This window comes from Lampetra planeri, chromosome 4, assembly GCF_965212315.1.
Source record: "Lampetra planeri chromosome 4, kcLamPlan1.2.h2, whole genome shotgun sequence".
NCBI lineage: Eukaryota > Metazoa > Chordata > Hyperoartia > Petromyzontiformes > Petromyzontidae > Lampetra > Lampetra planeri.
In genome coordinates, this window is record NC_136110.1 from 8,129,293 (window position 1) to 8,150,305 (window position 21,013).

The 21,013-nt window shown below is 47.7% G+C and overlaps 1 protein-coding gene across 3 annotated transcripts in view; it reads left to right on the forward strand.

Moving 5' to 3' along the window:
- The window catches only part of LOXL4 (lysyl oxidase like 4), a 75,260-nt gene continuing 54,247 nt past the window's right edge, over window positions 1–21,013 (forward strand). For 2 of the 3 annotated variants that reach the window (XM_078593181.1, XM_078593179.1), the window contains exons 1-3: window positions 1–155; window positions 6,996–7,387; window positions 13,034–13,209. In XM_078593181.1, coding sequence (XP_078449307.1) covers window positions 7,021–7,387; window positions 13,034–13,209 — 543 coding nt within the window. In that variant the 5' untranslated portion in view covers window positions 1–155; window positions 6,996–7,020. The remainder of the gene's footprint in view (window positions 156–6,995; window positions 7,388–13,033; window positions 13,210–21,013) is intronic. The other variant, XM_078593180.1, reaches the window with a different exon arrangement.

Sequence of the window (21,013 nt, forward strand, 5' to 3'; positions counted from 1 at the left end):
GCCAGCAGCTCCCCCCTTCTCACTGACGTCAAGGTTCTGTTGTGGGCCCCGTGGCTCCTATGCCCCGGTGTCCCCCTCATCCCACACTCAGAGCTGCGACAGTTCATGTGCAGCAGCAGCAGCAAGCTCGGCTCCTGCAACTAGCATCACTGCCGGTGAGATCTCATGCCTTGTTTATCACACACACACATATACCTACATATAAGTAGAATCGTGAAGTGTATTTTGTAAGGATGAGATGTTTTTCATTTACAGATAGGGGCGCTTGAGTTTATGCTTATTTGATTTGTTACACGGATGAACCCTTGCTTAAATGCCTTGCCCCAACGATCCCATTGCCCTGCTGCGCGACACGCGTGTATGCGATGGAGCTGTCATTCATTGTCAAGGCTCGGATTGCCCAGGCAATGCGAGACGTGGTGGTGGCTCATGACCACAGATTCATAAGTTCGCATCCGCAGACAGGCTAGACTTGCCGTTTCAATTTTCAATATCTTAGTTCTGCATCAGTCGGTGGAGGAAATGGTTGATGAAAAGGTGGAAGTTGTGTTCATTGAAAACAGCTCGGCAATACTGTACTCGCCATAGCAACGGGGAATTTCTTACACTGGCCGACAAGCTTAGGGCGGGCAACAGCAACGAGCGATCGGCTGAGTTAAGGGACACTTTGACCTGACAATGCACAAGTGTGCACACCAGAGGAGTAGCGCGTATACAATCACATACCTGTGTGTGTCTATATGTGTGTGTGTGTACACGAGGTTTTTGCTTGTCAGTGCACCTATGGAGCACTTACGCAACTGTCTGGCTCCCAAGGGATTGCCGTGCCGGTCTGTAAGGCTGAGCGAGGCGTCGTCTTTGTCCCCTTCGAGCTGTCGTTGCAGTATATATATAGCGTGCCCGTGCGTGCATACGTTGTACCCTAAGACACATATATATAGCAGAACCCTTCAAGGATGGAATTGGAAACAGGCTTGTACAGCTGCCATTTGCGTCCACTCACACTCATAAAAGGGATCGTCCAAGAACATAACGGAATGTCCCAAGGCACAAACCTCATTCACCCCGTGTTTCCTACCCGACAAAGCTGCTGCGCTGTCATGGATAGAACATTGGACTTGCAATCACCAGAGATCAATCAATTTTACGACGCAGAAAGTTCGCACAATTGCCACGTGTTTCTTACATTCACCGCCGCTAGCCGCCTCTGTCCAACCGGCGGCACGGAAGGGGGTCCCCGCGGTCGATAGGCGGACTGCGAGTGGTGGGGTCAAGTGTGGGTGCTGCACCGCTTCCAGCGCGTTTTGCCGGTGCGGAAGAGTAGACCTCGTGAGGGCTGTCCGCCAGCGGTGGCGTAAGCGGGACATTGCAGGGCTGCGCCTTTAACGTGTCATCTTGCCCGTCGGTCTGAACGTACGGAGAGCGAGCAACTGGCCATTAATTCGCCGTTCCGTCTTATTACTCAGATATGTCAGAGAACTGGCAGTATAGAGGCCTTCGGAATTGTGGGTTAAACCTTTAAATTTTCTGATTTCTTACAACATCCAGTTGCAACAACCCATTGCGTTAGTGAACGGGTTATCACAGCAGCGGATATCACAGAGTTCTCTAATATCTGGAGATAGCACACTAATACCGGACTCTCTGGCAGTTTGTGTTTAAATTAATGAATTGGCAAGATAGGTTTTGTTCCGCGACAATACGACCAGCTTTGTGCTTTTTTTAAATTAGTATTCATGTTTATGCAGTAGGTTCAAAAGCTAAGAGCACTAAGCTCGTGCACAGGTACGAGATAGATCTTTCCGTCATGCATGATGAAGGTGATGATGGTGACCCCGTAGAAATTTAAATTTGCAGTCTTTGAAGTTTTAAAGTGGTCCCCTCTATGCTCAGACTGGCAGACCAGGTTGTTGTTGTTGTTGTACAACTACGATTGCAAGCTGAGTCATGACCAAGACAAACTAAGATGCAGACAGACGGTGGCTTAAACCCAGACTGAAAAGTTGTAAATGAAATGCACAAGAGGCCTGTCAATCATTTAACAACGAAACGGCGTCTGCGTAATGCCGCGAGTTCAACACGCCCTGCCGTCAAAGAACAACTACTTTCGAACCCGCATGAAGCACGTCGTGTTGTCCTCGGGATGTACTGATCCCTGCCATAGGAATGTGGAATTTCCAAAATTGGCTCGGGATGGATAATGGAGGCGAGCTAGGTGCAAAAAAACCCCACCTGAGTATGGGTCCATGGGTTGACTTTTTGAACGCGGGTGCATAGTGCTGGAGCACTGTGCACACACAAATCACTCCTTTATTTCTCTCGAGTACACAGAGAGCTCAGGGCCGTTCTCCGCATCGCGTCTGGCTCGCTACTTCGCACGGTAGCTGATGCTATACTCATGGCGCAACCGGTGGCGAAATGTGAACTACCTCGCCTGGTACACAGGTGGTCGTGGGTTTAATCCCGACCCTGACGCCTGCTGCATATTTGGAGTTTGCGTGTCTCTCCTCCCCGTGGTCGCGTGGATTTTTTTTCCGGGTTCTTCGGTATTTCCCTCCACATTTAGAATCAACGTGCGTTTAGAGTATTTGGCTGCTATATCATTTCTAAATGATAAGCTATAATTTGTGGCCAGGTCGCTTCTGAAAAAGATCTGTATAGCTCAGTGGGTCTTACCTGGTAAAATAGACATATTTCAGTTGAGTTTTAGTAACTTCGAAACGGAATCACCAAAGTTTGACGTGGCAGGGTGTATATTCAGGACCCCGCGACCTCATCTTTCACGAGCAGTCGTGCTCAATTTCTCACTACAGTGCATATTGTTTCCGGGTGGCTGATGGTCTGGAGTAGGCCCGTGACTTGTAGTCAAAGTCATGGCGAGGAGTATACTGGATGTGGTGTTCCGGCTGCGGAATTAATTCGGGGTCACTGGCCATGATGGATCGCGGTTGAAGTCGAGCCCTTGTTCACAGGAGTACACAATGATTTGCTGTGCCAATAATGAATCCATAATATAACACCAATTCCCAACTGAGTTATGAATTTATTTATACAACTATGTATCGCTCTCTGGCTTTCCGTGCCTATCTCACAACGGAGAGCATATCGATACTCTGCATTAAAATACAAGTGAGTTGTTGGTATGATGATAAATGGTTGGAGAATATCAAAAGACGAACTGGGTGAGAGGGTGTGAGTAGTAGGTTTGTAATGAAACCAAGAGCCTATATCTGGGTGTAAATTATTTGGTTATGATTGTGTGTGTGTGTGTACAGTAACATTTTCTGAACTTCGCGAAGTGGTTACACCTAATGCACTAAATTCCACGTTTCTCATTGTGAAAATCCAAGTTGAATAAAAGTGCATGCCAAAGCTGTCTCCGTTCCAGCGGGGCTGGCTAACCCGGTCCAGGTTTTACGTTGCGTCGATGCATGCTGGCGCACGTTAGGTGCAAAACCCATTTACGGCTTAAACTAATGTCTAGAATACACGGGATTCCGATGAGTGAGCTGCATTCACGCCACAGCCTTGCGTGAACACGCGGGTGAGTTGTGGCTATTCAGCCCAAACTCTGAGCCAGAGGTGGGACAAAGTCATTGTTATGCAAGTCCAAGTCGAGTCGCAAGTCATCAAATTCATGACTCGAGTCTGACTCGAGTCCAAGTCACATGACTCGAGTCCACATCTCAGAGGTGGGACAAAGTCATTGTTATGCAAGTCCAAGTCGAGTCGCAAGTCATCAAATTCATGACTCGAGTCTGACTCGAGTCCAAGTCACATGACTCGAGTCCACACCTCTGCTCTGAGCCATATCGTAAACCACTGCAGCCTGCGCTCATTCAATGGAGGAGGAATAGAAATACGACACGAAATCTCTCATAAAGCCCTCTCGCGCCTAGCAGACCTCGGCATTGGAAATTATCTCCTGAATATATTGGCATGGTGAGTGGCGGTGTAAATATTCGACCCTTTATCCCAGAGTTACTGGGATAATTCCAGGCTCCTTGGCGGGTGAATTTATATCACTCACCACTGGACATTGACATTAACACAAAGGTCGCCCGCTGAGTATCTACAAATTCTACCGTGTTCAAACGTGGTGGTCACTAAACCTTTGATGTGGGTCCGTGCCAAAAATATAACCACACAATTACGTAGCCAGTTTTCAGCGGCTTTTAGCACGACGCGCACACTCGTACGCCAGCCTTTAATGAAAAATAGCAGCGGTGCCGTTTCAATTTTGCGACTGTGTTCAAGAAACTTCAACGCGGAGGTGCGGTTAAAAAAATAAAATCCTTGTCACGAACGGGCCGCGAAATTCTCATCACAAACAGCAGCGCCGTTATAAACGTTTGCATTCACTATTGTCCAGCACTGTTCAGGGCATTCCACACTAATTTATGCACGAACCGCTGGAATGTCTTTTGCGGGAATGTTTAACTTTGAACAACCTAGCCCATTATTTCAAAGGCCCCCATTCTTAAAAGCCTCATTAATTTGTTGCATTTAAAGACGTTCAAACCTGGCACACGACTCACTTTACGTTGTGCCAAATAGCAACATCGGTGCACCGTGTAGACTTGCTGACGTTAGACCAACCAGCTCGCTCGTGAAGAGATTGTGGGACGCGTGCGTGCCACGTGTGTAGGGATATCGTGCTCGGGCGATAGACGCGCATCCGTGCCAGTTTTCTTTCCCGTCTAACCGCCGCCACTGCCATATGGACGGCAGTCCATGCTTTTTCCACGTGCCAGGTGTAAGTCGCTTCAGAATATATTAACTGCGCCGAATGTAAGTTCACTCATTCTTTTCGATTTAAAGCTTTCGTGACTGCAGGGATTCATCTTCTTGGTTCTTTCGGTAAAGTCACGTAGAAGGGAAGTAATAAAATAATAAAAATAAAACATAATAAAATAATTCTCACGACGTTTCGGCCACAACGCAAGCAGCCGTCCTCAGGTGAAGACCAGGTCTGTCGGGGAGACAGCGTTGTGGTCGAAACGTCGTGAGAATTATTTTATTATGTTTTATTTTTATTATTTTATTACTTCCCTTCTACGTGACTTTACCGAAAGAACCAAGAAGAGGGTTCACTCATTCTGTGTACACGACGCCGCAATATGCTCAGTTTGCAGTGGGCCACTGGCAATTTGCTTGAACTCACGCATTCGTAATAATTCAGAATCGCTTGGAACGAGCCTCTTTCCCGACCACCGTTGATAACCCACACGCACCGACCTGCCGAGGTGAAGTATGGTCAAACAACACCCACATGGCGTTGGCAGGCCTTTCACTCATTGGTGGATTAAGGATGTCTGGGAATTTGTTTCTTTCATTTATTTACAATTTTAATGAGAATAAATGTACAGGCCCTTTGTCGACGCACCGCCACCTGTGATCGGATGGGTTTTTAAATTCAGTCAAATCTCACAAGCAAATCCTTCTGCGCAACTTGTCAGCGTCATGCCATTCGTTATCCCACTGTCCAGAAGACACACGCGTGTGTATTCATATTCTTAGTTTTTTTTCGGTAAAGTCACGTAGGTAAAACATTAAAATTAATGAAAGTTAAATTAAATAAAAATAAAAATCACGACGTTTCGGAGGCAACACAAGCTTCCGTCTTCAGGTGGAACCGTCACAGCACGATAGCTGTATCAAGTGAATGATGCAGTAAATCTGGCTGAAATTCCAAGAAAACAGTCCTTGTATATATATACTGGTTGAGGGTGGGAGGAGCCAAGGTAGGCCCTGGATATTATTGTTGTGAGGTTCGGTGCGGCTGAAGCACGCTGTTAGGAATGAGCCTTTGTTGTGTAAACTAGGTGCAGATGATGTACACACGCCGTGTGTGTTTTGCATGCGTCCTCCACACAGCCACACGCATCGAGTGTCGATGAGAACTGTGCAAAAGTAGGACGACAGTGGTCCTCAACACCAGCTCTCTCTCTCTCGCCAGTGTTCTTGCCGTTCATTATTCCACGTCCGAAAAAAACACACAACAGTCGCATTCACGAAGCGTGGCGTTGTTACGTAACGCATATCGTTGTACCTGGCCAGCGTGTGAACGGGGAACATTTGGCGTGGTTGAAAGCTGGACCGTAGATGAGCTGCGATCAGTGGCGTGGTCGCCACTGAGTACGCCAGGCCGTGCTGCAGCATGGAGACCCGTGGGCCACAAGGAAGACGAGTGGGGGACGGGCATTTGAAAGGCGGCTGCATTGAATTACGTTGCATCTGGACCTGTGCCAATCACAGCACGCTACTGCTTGCGAGCACTGCAGTTGATAACCAGCGGGCGGTGGGAATCGCAGCACAACGTCTGCCCCATTGAAAGCATTTCCCAAACGCCGCGCTGAAGTAGCGGGCGAATATCTATGGAGGAATTGTCCAAACCTTCCACGCGTGACCCTTTTTGAGCAAATAGAACCATCGTAAACAGAACCATGGTCATCAGCCATGACATCTACTCGTAGCTGTCAACCCCTTATCAGTGCCCTACCTTATTACAGACCTTACTGGTCACCCCGTGCCCTTATAAATCTTAATGTTTATCCTACAAGGTCCCATCACAAGGGAGAAACACAAACAAATAAAAAAAATTATGCCACTAAACAATTCTATTTTTGCCCATATTGAAACGGCTGTACGCCGTATGGACCTGAAAACTCAATTTCCCTGTACAAGAATACGGGTAAACCGCATGGGTTGACAGGTATGTCCACTACTGGATGAAGGCCTCCCCAAGCCATCGCCGCCTCTCACGATTGCGCCCTGTGACAAGCCACGTAGCACGTGCACACAAGCCGCTGTCGTCGCCCCATCTCCCTTGGCGAACATCCTCTCCTCCGTCTGCCCCTTCTGTCGTCGTTCGCCTCGGTCAGCATACGATCATCCCGTCTGGCGATGTGTCCTGCCCAAGGCCCGCTCGCTTCCACCTTCAGGGTCAATACGGCGCGCGCCTAACTTGCGTGCGCGTGGCTCTCCGCGTGCAGGGACCGTGCGCCGTCTCCTACGGCGATGAAACCCCACGCGTCCCGAGCGTGCGCGCCCAAAGTCGCGACGCCGTCGCCGCCGCCGCCGCTGCTGCTGCTGTTGCTGCTGCTGCTTGGAGTCACCGGTTGCTGGGGCCAGGGAGAGGTGGACAACAGCGAGGGCGACGGGAGCACGCCGGGGGGTGACGCGGCCGAGCCCGCCGTGAAGGTCCGGCTCGCCGGACCGACCCGGCGCTACTTCGAGGGGCGCGTCGAGGTCTACTTCAACGGCGAGTGGGGCACGGTGTGCGACGACGACTTCAACCTGCAGTCGGCCAACGTGGTGTGCCGCGAGCTGGGCTTCACCGGGGCCAACACGTGGGCCCACAGCGCCAAGTTCGGCCAGGGCTCAGGTGAGGCGAGACCGTCACGTCACGCGCCGTGTCCCGCCGCTCCTCCGCAGTCGTTGATGGGATTCGGGCGGGTTAGGCCGCGTTTGTCGCCGAGGATTGTTGTGCTCTTGCCTTGGGCCTGTGCCAATCACACCACGCGACTGGTTGCGAGCACTGGAGTTGATAACCACCAGCGGTGGCAATCACAGCACAACCTCTGCCCCCTGTAAAAAGAACACACACACACACGCATCTCCAGGGCCATCGTGATGCTCATATTTCTCCCACCCATGGCTTAATTTCAGCCGAGTCTGTCTGGATCAGCAACCCAGAAAATATGTATCGACCCAGCACACCACATCTAGTATGACTGTGGCTATTAGCCACGTGCCGCCTCCGGGTCTTCCTGTGAGAAATTAGGCCTCGCTCCCATCCTTGTGCAGTGGCTCGAAGTGGACTCATATTTAGATACTTTACAAGTCAAAATGTTACTCTTTTGTAAGCAAGCCCAACCATTGAAGCGGATGATGTTATATCGATGAGGGGAGGAGCGGTGGTGTAGAGGTTCACACACTCTGCTCTGATCCTGGAAACCTGCATTTTATTCCGGGTCACGGCTAACATCCGTGGCGAGTGATGTCTGAGCCGGTCCTGGGGTCCCTCCTTCACCAGCCCACACTGACCAGCCCCCCTCTACAGGTTTTCCACTTCTGGGACATCCTCATAGTTTTTTAAATATTATTTTTCATTTGTTTTACGATTGTATCACGATCGTACGTGTACAGCCCTTTAGTCACCGCTGGATGAGGGCCTCCACACGCATCTAGAGCTGTGGGGGGTTGTTCGACCACACCTCGTCATATTGGTCACCGTGGGTTGGTGAAGGTGGGGAACATTGACGTGGGAGCATGGAATGATGGGACAACAATGCAATGCTGCACTACCCTCTCTTGAATTTCGATTTAAAGCTTTCGTGACTGCAGGGATTCAAATTCTTGGTTCTTTCGGTAAAGTCACGTAGAAGAGGTTCTTTCTATGTGACTTTACCGAAAGAACTAAGAATATTATACCCTCTCTTGCTCAACACGTCCCCCCCCCCCCCCCCTCTGAGCTTATAACAACCTCTCATGGATGCAGAGTCACCCATTCAAGCAATGTCCAGTCTCAACCCTGCTTAGTTTCCGGGATCCAATGAGATCGGGCGCATGCCGAGCCAATTAGTTCACAGGCGCAAATATAGTGACAGGGCGAATAACTTAGATGACTAAGAACCGTACGAATTACATTTCCTGTTGGGAGATAGATTACGTGGGGGCTCATACCAAAGCACCGAGATGTTCGGCAGCCCTCCACGACATCCACTGCCTGGGAAGTGTAACACTGGAGAATTTTGCGTAAAAAATGTTCAACATTTTTTTTATATATAAAACATTTCTGAGTATTTACATTTTACAACAACACCACAATAAATCTGCCTCCGGGCACTGGAGACCATCTGGAGAAGATTCCAGGCACGTGTTGACAATGATGACGAACAAGTAGAGACTCTTTCACTTTTTGAAGCTATTAACATACATTTGTTATCGTGTCACATTGTATTATCCGTTATTTTTCCATTAAAAACGATAGTCCCATATAAGTGTTAACATTTTTTGCAGCACCCTGTATAAGCACCGAAACACTCATCCGAGCGATCCCGAAACTGTGCACAATAATAACAAATAAGTTGACAATACATAATAAGCCGAGTCTGTTAACTCAACAACAACAAAAATAAGCGATATAGCAGCATTTGTTAATTCTAGATTTGAAGCTTTCGTGACTGCAAGGATTCATACTCTTAGTTCTTTCGGTAAAGTCATGTAGGTTAAAAAATGAAATTAATAAAAATTAAAACAATAAAAATCACGACGTTTCGGAGGCAACACAAGTCTCCGTCATCAGGTGGGACCGTCACAGCCAGATTTGCTGCATCAAGTGAATGATGCAGTAAATCTGGCTGTGACGGTCCCACCTGATGACGGAGACTTGTGTTGTCTCCGGAACGTCGTGATTTTTATTGTTTCATTTTTATTAATTTCATTTTTTACCTACGTGACTCTACCGAAAGAACTAAGAGTAAGCATTTGTTAAATGTGGCCTGACTGTTTCAATGAGAGACTACAGTGGTCTGGAGTAGTCCTGCTCAAACAAACGCTGCTGAAAAGCATTGTGGTTCGCAAGGCCCATCGACGCACGGAGAACAAATATACGGGGTATATATATATTTCTAGTTTTTGTGTGGAGAGACACTGCTTTAGTCTTTATTTTATTACGCGCAATTCAACACTTTGGCGCACAATGCGTGAGTGTGCGCAGTGATAGATCCGCTCGAGGAGCACACTGTAATCTGATTGGAGCGTTCAAAGAACAGAGCTCGCTCGCAAGCACGGCTCTTCACCATAAACGAATCAAGGTCACCCCCCCCCACCGACCCCCTTTTGATTTGGCTGGGTCATCGCCACCCAGACCGCCGATCGCTGCTCGGTTACTCGTGTTATGGCTTTTTTTTTAAAGAAACCTCAACTCCTTTCGTATTGGTCGGGAGTTGATCAGCACCATATACATGGACAGTTTTTCACTTTCAGTTTCATTTATTTGGTATAGCCCTGTGAGACATTCGGCTCTTGAATCGGGTGCAACCGCAACAAACAAAAAACAAAAACATGAACAAAAAAGCATATTAAAGTGACTATGTGCAAACAGAAAGTCCAAGAAAAGACAGCAAACTATTGCGGTCATGCCGAGGTTGGTGAGTGAGCCAGTGGATGGCTGCAGGAGTCACCTGATGAACATCTGACAATACGCTGCCAGCGAATGATGGCCAGCAGGCCGTGGTGTAGAACACTGATCTGGGGTCTCAGTGCACGCGAGTGTTACGCAAGCAATATTCCTGTGGCGTCCACTTGCTATTTTAGTCCTTGCTGTCAACTCTCAGAACGCATTCCAAACATCGAAAGTAATTTAGGATGTAACGCATCAATTTCTGTAATGATGATTGATTATGATGAAGCCTCTTGCTGACTCGCTCTCATTGATACACCAGCTAACGCTAATGATACACCAGCTAACGCTAACGCTGGTGTATCACTGTCCTATTAAACGCAATGCGATCATGAGGTCAGTTATGCGTACACTTCACCCCACTCGTAACGACGACCCTTGCCTGTGACATCTCGCGATTGAGAGGGCATTTCTTGCACGGGCCTGAGACCCGGCGAGTCAAAAGCGATCCAGTCTGTCCGCTTAAACAAATGTTGATGGAAAGCATGAGTTCAGATGGCCCAGAGGCTGATGGAGATCGTATTAAGGTGGGCAGGTGTTATTCGGTAACCGGGTGGTGGAGTTAGTGGAGTTATTATCGAGGTGACAGCTAGCTGCATGGCAGCAAAGTGCTTGTATTCAGGCAGTACAGCAAATAGGTTTCTGAGTTTGAGTGTGTGTGTGGGTTTTTATTTTCTTCTGGGAAATCGAGTTGACTCCCACACACAAAACGGCCTACGTTACCTGAACGTCCCAAGTTCTGTAGCAACTCCCTGAGCATGAGTCAGCCGCAGGATTACACGAGGCCTTACTGGGTTAGACGACAAATTACTGCTGTTGCTGCTGTTGTTGTTTTTTGCCATTCATAAACGAGTATGAAAACATGCGTTGAGTAAAAGAGCCCAAGAGGAAGATGGGGGGAGGGGGGAAGTCCACTGTGACTCGGAGTGAAAGTACAAACACGGCCTTGCTTCCTGACCTGGATCAGGGCAGAAGAGAGTTGGTGAACACCGCACCCCGTGCACTGCAAATATAGAACAACAGGGTGTGCATTTCACGGTCCGCGTATCCAGTGGAGGGCCCTCCCAGTCTCCCGAAGGTCCCTCCTCTCTGGGTGGATTCGTTTCAAAGCCAGAATCTGAAATAGAACTCACGAGCCGCTACTTGAAAGGCCCAATCTTGATTTGAAGCTTTCGTGACTGCAGGAATCCATACTCTTGGGTTCTTTCGGTAAAGTCACGTGGGTAGAAAATAAAATAAATCACGACGTTTAGGGCGCAACACAAGCGTCCGTCGTCAGGTGGGAAAGCGTGGTCTGCTGCTGAGGCAGACTGTTTTTAAAGGTTTGAAATGGGTGTAGCTCCAGGGTTATAAGGAAGTGGCCGGGGCTAGTGATGTTAATGAGAGAAAATAGCATGGAAGTGGCTCTGTTAATGTGAGGGATTAGCATTGAAAAAACAAAATTTAAAAACCTACTCGGGGCTGTTGTATCATTTGCAAGGGTTATGCTGTCATCGTCGAAATCCCACATGTTTAAAATCACTTTTTCATGATGTCGGTTGTAACAACCAGCGAAACGTCGTACTCGAATTGTAAATGTTGTGGGTTTACTCTCCAACACACCGGTGTGCTGAACTAGCAACTAATTGGCACGTTTTGTTTACTTGAAAAACCTTACTAATTGTCTGTGCCAGGTGGTGGCGGGTTGAATGGAACATTTATATTCACGCTTCGTGCAGATGTATTAAGTTGAACGACTGTACTGCTCTATTGTAGCTACTGATTTCAAGTCGCGTAATGAATCGCATGGATGAGTAAGTAATTATCGTGTTCATTAAATAATGCACATTTATGTAAAACCTTTTTTTATTATCAAACTACATTTATAGCTTTTGATTTAAAGCGTTCGTGACTGCAGGGATTCATATTCTTGGTTCTTTCGGTAAATTCACCTAGAAGGGAAATAATAAAATGTTTTATATTTTTATTCTTTTATCATTTCCCTTCTACGTGACTTTACCGAAAGAACCAAGAATATACATTTATACCATTTATAAAGTAATAAGATTAGTACTATAACAGCAAAATGCGAGAAATTCACGAAACTAAAGTTCAAGTATAAATGAACAGATCGGAGAAGTCTTAAAAAAACACACCAACCCCCAACCCCCACTACTCCCAGGGTAAGACTAGAAATGTAAACACAGCACGAATAAAAGCAAGTCCCGCTTGCGGGCCGAATCACCACGCATGGACTCAACGCGAGACTTTCTCGGCAAACCAAAATATCACGTGTATATTTACAACAATTTGTTTTGTGACTTGTCCGTGTAATTGCCACGAGAAGAGCAGTAATAACGCATGCCAGCGGCCACAGCAGCGTCGCCTGAGGTCCATTTCTGTGAAGAATACAGATCAACACTGAAGGTCACTCGCGCCCTGCATTTAAACGGTCTGATGCTTCAGGGCTGATCGAGCCCCTCAGATAAAGTAATGCGCTACTTCGAAGGAAGTTCCTTTATCTGATCTGGATACGGCTGCAGTCAGTTTGGCAAGCGTTCTTGTACTTGTCCCATTGTGCAATGGCAGTTGGCGGTAGCGTGCGCACGCAATGCGCCGTGTACCCTAATACCCGCCGCCACGGCTGAAGTGTTACGAGAAGATATATCGACTCACGCTCTCTGCTTCTGCTTTGGCAACAGCGTCTGAGATATGCCGCACGATCGCGGCAAAGGGAGAGAAATCCCAGGCATCGCAATCGTCACCCTGTCGGTCGGCTGTCGGTTGGTTCTCCGACACATTTTGAGCTGGATCATTTGCTACAAGGATTGCCCCCCCCCCCCCTCTGCCCCCGCCTGTTTCCAGGACCAATTCTGTTGGACAACATTTACTGCAATGGAGAAGAGAGATCACTCATCCAGTGTCAGTCCAACGGCTGGGGAGTCCACGACTGCAAGCACTCGGAGGACGTGAGCGTCATTTGTCTGGAGAAGAGGCTGCCGGGATTCGAGGGACACGAGGACATCAGCAACATCGTCGAGGTGCCGGTCGCCGCGTCGGGTGCAGAGCAGTGCCCCCCCCCCCCCAAACCTCCTCGCGGCTACTTGTGCCTTAGCCCCTTAAATTTCGATTTAAAGCTTTCGTGACTGCAGGGATTCATCTTCTTGGTTCTTTCGGTAAAGTCACGTAGAATGGAAATAATGAAATAATAAAAATAAAACATCGTAAAATAATTATCACGACGTTTCGGCCACAACGCAAGCAGCCGTCCTCAGGTGAAGAACAGGTCCTCAGGTGAAGAACAGGTCTGTCGGCTGCTTGCGTTGTGGCCGAAACGTCGTGAGAATTATTTTATTATGTTTTATTAGTATTATTTTATTACTTCCAACCTTACCCCCTTGTTGAAGTTTGTTTCAATCGAGTACCGCTCCCCCCGCCCGCCCGCCCCTGCTTACCTGACCCAATATGGTTCTAAGAATTACATCTGTGAATTAATGAACATCAATATTTTAACTCAATTGTTCGTTTTGTGAGGTATCCCTAACTAAGCTAGTAACTGCAAGCGAATAAAAATTAATACTAAAAGGACGCTCTGCGTGCATCACGTAATTTATAATAATAGGCCTTACCCTCTCTGCCAATAAAACAGTTGTGTTCAGATGTTAAATACCACACTGAAACCTTTTGCAAGGAATCATGTCTGCATTGACCACACACAGTACCTGTGGTGAACATGCAAACAAAAACAAAAACACGCTCCCGACGTGATTTATTCCTCAAGTATGAAATAATTTCACACGTTTAAAAATCACCTCGCGTACCCCCGGTTCAGAACCGCTGGACTATAGAGGAACGGTGGCACATTCAGTTGCAGACAAACCTGGCCAAAGAGGTGGCTGGGTGAGTGAGATGAGCCCGGACCGGGTTCACAAATCGAGGTTTCAGCGCCACCCTTGATAATGATATACCGGTGTTCTCAAGTACAGCCAGTTGGTGGTCCCTGCTTGGTCACAATGACTACAGGAAAGCCATAATATTAGTTTTTTTTTTACTTGATTTAACAAAAATTAGGACTCACGGATAATAATGCTGACTCCGGTTTGACTGCCACACGATAAACATTTTTATACCAGGGCAAAGGAGAATGAACATTGTTCCTGAGAAGGTACTTAAATCGAGCTCAGAAGCAGTTCTATGATCTCAACTTCCGTAAGCTCTTCTCTGGTGCAGGGTGATGCACTGCTCACTGCATTGGTCCAAAATTGGCAACCTCTTTATCTCACGATATGGCACCGACAGCCCCGTTGCAATAACAATCGAAATAGACGCAAAAAAAGAGAGAAAACCCGTCCATTACGAGGCTCGTACTATGATGACATTTCCCGCGCGCCCGCCCAGTGCGATGAGAGTGCCCGTCCCACCGTATGCCATGATAGTGATTGCCTGTGCAGTCCTTCATTGGATAGAACACGAGCAGTGATCTGTTACTCTTTGTTTCCGTACACTGTGCTTACAGATGTGACCTCGCCTGTGCATTTACATCGACAGACACGATCACGTGGATGGCCTTGCTGATTTTAAACGAATGCCCTTTCTTACATCTCGGGAAACTATAAACTATTAAACTAAATTATTTTTTATTTTACCAGGTAAGGCCCACTGAGCTATTTCGCTCTTTGTCATAAACGACCAGGCTACAAATGATAGCTCAACGAAGTGGCTTATCACGTGTAACTGTGTTTGTAAGATGAAAAGTACCTGCACGCGTGCTAGCGCGGCAGCGAGTAGGCAGCCATCTGCGGTGGACCCAGCAAAACGCAACAGGCACAACGGAGATGCCCTGTGCCGAGTGTGGCAGCTGCTAATGATGTCATGTGCTCAACTGCCACAATGGGGAGGTGGCATGCGAAGGGGTGAAAGGATGTTCCCCAAAGACCGTTTGCTTTCTCAGAAGCCGAGGTAACGCAGAGCCCCTCTGCTTTTCAATGACAAGCTTGGGCCCCGTAGCCTTTTTCCCTTTCCATCGCATTGACATGATGGGAGCTTTTTCTTTATTTGGATGACCTGCCTTAACCCCTCCGTGTCTTTTGTCCTTTGTTGTGCAAAGGCACCTGGGGTAGCCCTGAGAGCAAAGCAGCAGCATTCTTCAAACATCCTCACCAAACGTGCGCGTAGACGCGAAAACACTGCAGGCTTCGGCTCAGAAATCTGGTGTTGGCCTCGAATTGTGACCTGTGCCTAAAAATCCAATTATTGGACTCTAATTGGAATGACCTCATGGAAAAAAACGTAGGCTGCTGGCGTCTTTTGAGAGAGAGAAAAAAAAAGTTGTCCCCAGCTGGTTTTAAATCACATCCCTCCAATTTTTGTAAGAGTATAGAAGACCAGACACCGAGCCTGAATTCGTTCCCTGTTTTTGCTGACCATTACAAAGTTGGCGATTAACTAATTATTTTGTATAAAAAACTAAATGTAAAGACGTAGGTGCAGCCCTGAAATTGCTTGTTCACGACTGCTGATGGACGGGCCTCCACTCGAGGGAGCTCTTGAGAGCCCCTATGGAGGGTATTTTACCCCCTTGCCCATGCTGGTAAGGACATCTGTGAAAATGGGCTTCATAGCTATGAAAAAATAAGAATAGGTTTTACCCTTTCTGGCAATAAATCAGGTGTTAAGATGTTCAAACAGCAAATAGATATACTCTTTGGTTCTTTCGGTAAAGTCACGTAGGTAGAAATAAAATAAAATAAAACAAATCACGACGTTTCGATCGCAACACAAGCAATCTTCATCAGGTGGAACAACCACAGCAAGAAAATGCTGAAGTTGGCGAGAGCAAAAGATATACCTTTCGCAAGGAATCAAGTCTGCATTAACTACACGTACTTGTGGTGAACATGCAAACAAAAACATGCTCTGACAATATACGCATTGTATTTGAAACTGATTGTCCTACACCAGAGAGAGCAATGGTAAAACCTATTCCTTTATTCTTTGGTTTTTTCCGTAAAGTCACGTAGTATTTTTCTCTCTATGTGACTTTACCCAAAGAACCAAAGAATATGAATTCCTGCAGTCACGAAAGTTTAAAGTCAAAATTTAAGGGTAAACCCTATTCTTATTATTTCATACTTTGATACTGGCAAAAAAGCGTCCCATGATATAGCTTCATAGCTTATCGGATTCCTCATCCGGTCTAAATAAAGATGTTTGAAGAGGTGGGAGTACCCACAATTTACCCGACACCACAGCCACAACAGAGGCACAGCAGCAATTATTTTGGCCTCGCCCGAAGCCGTCGCGTGGCTTTCAAACTTGGGCGTGGATCTTCACGTCGCTATTCACGAAGCCATAACGCGAGCAAAATTCCAGACCTGCCGATCGACAACCTGTGCTGTACCAATGTACCCTGCTGGGTGGACATTGCATAGCTCCAGCAACCGGAGGCTATTGCACTTTTAAAGCCAAATTGAAAACTAATTTCTTTAGAACTACTTTTTTGTGTTTGGTTACTTGTCCTTTCCACAGCACCTCCAATACGCACGGTTGGTTGCGTATGGTTTGAATTAAGTTCAACATGCCTTGCATACATACATACATACAGAAGAAACTTTAACCGTGGTTTCCACTGATACGCTGGGAGTTGGGATCGAACCGGTGACCTCTGTGACTGCACATCGAGTGCTCACTGACCATCGCACCGCAGCGGCAGCATCCCCAATTATTGTGTAAAGTATTACATTTTAAGACCGGCTTTTTGTTGTTGTCGTCGATACTTGCCGAGTCGCAGTGGTAATAGTGGCAAGACTTAGGGTTCATCTTCTTGGTTCTTTCGGTAAAGTCACGTAGAATGAAAATAATACAATAATAAAAATAAAACATAATAAAATAATAGAAATAATATCATATATTTATTATTTTATTATAATCATTCTACGTGACTTTACCGAAAGAACCAAGAAGATGAATCCCTGCAGTCACGAAAGCTTTAAATCGAAATTTAAGACTTAGGGTTGTTCTTTTGTCTGTACTCTTCACGGGAACATTTCGTATAAACGCTGCTCTCTCGTGCACCCTGCCCCTTAGTCGTACTGTACACTGCGTCTTTGTGCCAAGCAGGGCTGGTGGTGGTGCTGTATCGACCGCCCAGGATCCCGGGTTGATTCATTTGGTTTTGTCGTCCGTTCTAAAGTTCACACGGTGCGTCAATTACGGTTCACCGTAGTCTTTGCAAAACAGAGCAATGCCGTTGCAATTTCGGGACATTCTGCTCCAATTAGCAAACAGGAGTCGAGTGAGGAATTTTAAATGCGGCGCAGACCCAGACGTGTACACCTACGTTTGTTCATACTTGCATGGATCATACGTCTGTAAAATCCGTATATTGGTACACATAGTGTACTTTAGTGTCCGTCACATAGTGCACCTACAGAGTATTGGGAAATACGGTGCGACTGTCCTTGTGTGGCGATACAACACAATTTGGATTCATACAACATTTCAATGAGACCGCATAGCAAACTGTGCGGATATTTTTTTCATACAGCGGGGGCGGTCAGTCCAAGGCAGCGGGAAAATATCTTGAGTCTGGCAGGGAGTTGATATCACCAGCGGCTGGGAGAAGCGAGATCCAGACTATGGGGGCCAGCAAAGGAGAATGAGCGACATCCCACTGACCAAAGGCTGACTGGGGGCTTCAACAGAAAAGCCTTGGTTGCTGTAGCGGAGAAAGTGCGTGGAGGCGAGTGGAGTGAGACCAGAGGGGGGAGGGTTTATGTGAGCGTTCAGAAATTCAGAACCTATTGGGGAAGCAGCATTCCGCAGTTTTGGTTCATTGCAGTGTGCAGCTGTGGCCAGGCCACTGAATTCAACAAGGCCAACCCTCTACGCATTTAGCACCAGAGACCACAATAACAAAAATAATAATTTACAGCCGTTTGCCCAGTCCGCTGATGGATGATGCCTCCCCCATACCGTATCGGCCGTGGGCGCTGTTTAACCATACTTCACCACGTTGGTCAATGCGGGTTGGTGAAGGGAGGTGCCCACGACTGCTTCAGTTATCACACGCCACTGATGTTAGCGGTGGCCGGGAATCGAGCTCAGGTTCGTGGGTCCATAGCGTGGTGCACTAACCCTCTGCATCTACCACTGCACTACCACGGAGCCATTGCTGTTAAAACAAAATCTGCCAATTTGTCTCCAATTAACAAACGAGGATGTGATTCCGCGGAGGACACAGAAGTGCGAACCTGGAGCGCGAAACCATTCAAATCTAAAGGCACCCGCCTCTACAGCCACCCTCCTAAATCTCCCACTCTGCCCATTCTCTCCATTTTTCTCGTTGAGTGGCCCTGACGCTGGCACCGAGAGCTCTGGCAATTCGCCTGGTGTCATGTGGGTGTCGGAGTTTCCCCGTCGGATTTAGACTCTGGGCTTTGATGATGTCACTTAACTCGATCCTAAATAAACAGCCTCCATGTGTTTGAGATTCCGTGCGCGCACTGCTGTGAGGCCTCCGCTACAGCCCGTGTGCGTTTTTTTTTCACCAAGAATATTCTGCAAAGGTCAAAGGTGCCACGCGCAAATTCCACGGCAGCCATCAATCGCTAATGCCCGGTGGAACGCTGACACTGTCTCCAGCCTGGGGGACGGCGGTGCGGAGGTCTTCAGCGAAGGGTAGCAGACTGTGTTTGTACAAACGCAACTTTCCCCATTGGGATTGGCAGTGAGTTCCAGAGATCTAATCTGTAATCTGAAGGGCGGGAAGGTGGGTTGCGGGGGGGGGTAGGGGGTGGAAGGTTGGGGGGAGGAAGGGAATATTTGTTTAGATTTGGGGAAGCAGCGTTCAGTCCGACGTGCACTGAGAAAGTCCACGGTGGGGGTGTTCCTGCAGCGGCAGAAGCGGAAAGGGAGAGAAGCTGAAATGTGAATGCGCGAATTGTAGGCCCGTCTGTGCCGGGGGAGTATCCGCCAGGAGATGCACTGTTCTGTCATCTGAAGTCTGCTGGAAATACCGCAAATAATCAATTCCAGTGGGATTATTGCGCTCATGCGCAATGTGTAACCCGTAGACGTTTTTCTGGTGTTGCTCTTGGGCTTTTTTAAGATGACAGTGCCTTGTTACAATTGTTTTTTGTAACGAGTCCGATGACCACACTGTACAATGTGGAGTCGGGGTAGCATGCCAGTGCAGTGGTTTGCGCTCCACTGCACCACAAACCCCCAGTGACCTGAGGTCGATTTCCGCCCTCGGCTACCGTCACTGGCCCTGGGCCGCTACCCCGTTCAGCAACCTGCACTAACCAGCGTGGAGAAGTATGGCCAAACGAATCCCACACCTGACACGGCACGGAAAAGTCTTCATCTATTCGTGGATTGGCAAATGGGCTGTACATTCTAAAAGAAAGATGGGCATGCTGTGTGGATGCATAATGCTATTTGCTGGATGCAAAAGTTCATAATTGATTTCTGCTTGTAGGCGCTTGGGTAGGTGCTCACCGCCTGTCCAGTGGTTAGAATTCCACATTCCAATGGCTGCAAATTATATATTAAAAAACGCTGGATGTACCAGTGCTCGCGTGCGTTCGATGCTGCTCAGGGACACGGAGTGGTGGGTGTCTCACCTTATAAGAGGACACTGCTATAGGCACGCCAGTATACTGGTATCCCTATCAGATCGCTCGGCAGCCCCTCATGAATGAATGGAGACCTGGCTGGGAAGTGATAAGGCAGCTGTGTGACCCATCGTGAACGGTGAAACTGAATCCCTGTGGAAGAAAAAAAAACATATTTGAAAAATATGAATAATGTAGCTGCACGGAGTGAATGTTGTGCCGGCTGAGTGACGCTATGGCGCAGTGAGCCAATCGCAGTTGGATGGCTGGGAGTTCAAATCCCAGTCAGAGGTCAACTGAAGCCCATCATACTTCTGGAGTTGACAAATTGGGTGCCCCTATGTGGAAAGAAAGATGCTAGACGCCTGCAAGGTTTAGAGATGCGGGTGCATGCGGCGTCGAATGGAGAAAGTCAGTTGCACCGAAAGACAGAGCATTGAGGAAGTTCTAAAGTGGAGTAAGGGAAAGAGAAGTCTGCCTGAAGCAACTCAGAGAAGGCAACATCTTGCAATTGGGAGCACTGTGCTCGGGGAAGGTTTGCTGAAGGAAGCTCAGGACGGAAGCATGTGGGAGAAGAGAGAAGCAGTATAAGAAGCAAGATACATGCTCGATGAGTTTAAGAAAGAGCCGCTGAGTTATAACACGACGTGAAGGATGAAGGAAACTTGAACTAAAAACGTTGCCATTAGGCACAGACCTCAAGAGGAAGATGTGGAAAAGTCAACAGTGATTGTCCAACGTACTGGCCTCTGCCAGAGGAATATGACATTGCCATTAGTTGCTCAAGCCCATCATCAGAGATGAGCTCTGCCAAACTGTTATTGGAGTTCAGGGCCATGCTGGATTTTCTCAATGAGTATGGTGCACGTTGCCAGGGCCATTAATGGATTTGTGGAGTCCCAGAGATAAAATGTCAGACGGACTCCTCAGAGGCCCTTGCAACCTTTGTTGAGGCCCCCTCCTGATCTGAGCCCCAGAGAAAACTTCCCCACCTTGTGCCCCCGTCTTTACAAACTGCCCCACCTTGTACCCCCGTCTTACAAACTGCCCCACCTTGCGCCCCCGTCTTTACAAACTGCCCCACTTTGTGCCCCCGTCTTTACAAACTGCCCCACCTTGTACCCCCGTCTCTACGGCCCTGCGTATTGTCGCATAGATGCGCAATTGGGAATGGCAACAGATGTCGGCTGTTTATAGTCGGTGTCCTTTTCGCAAATAATACGTCAGG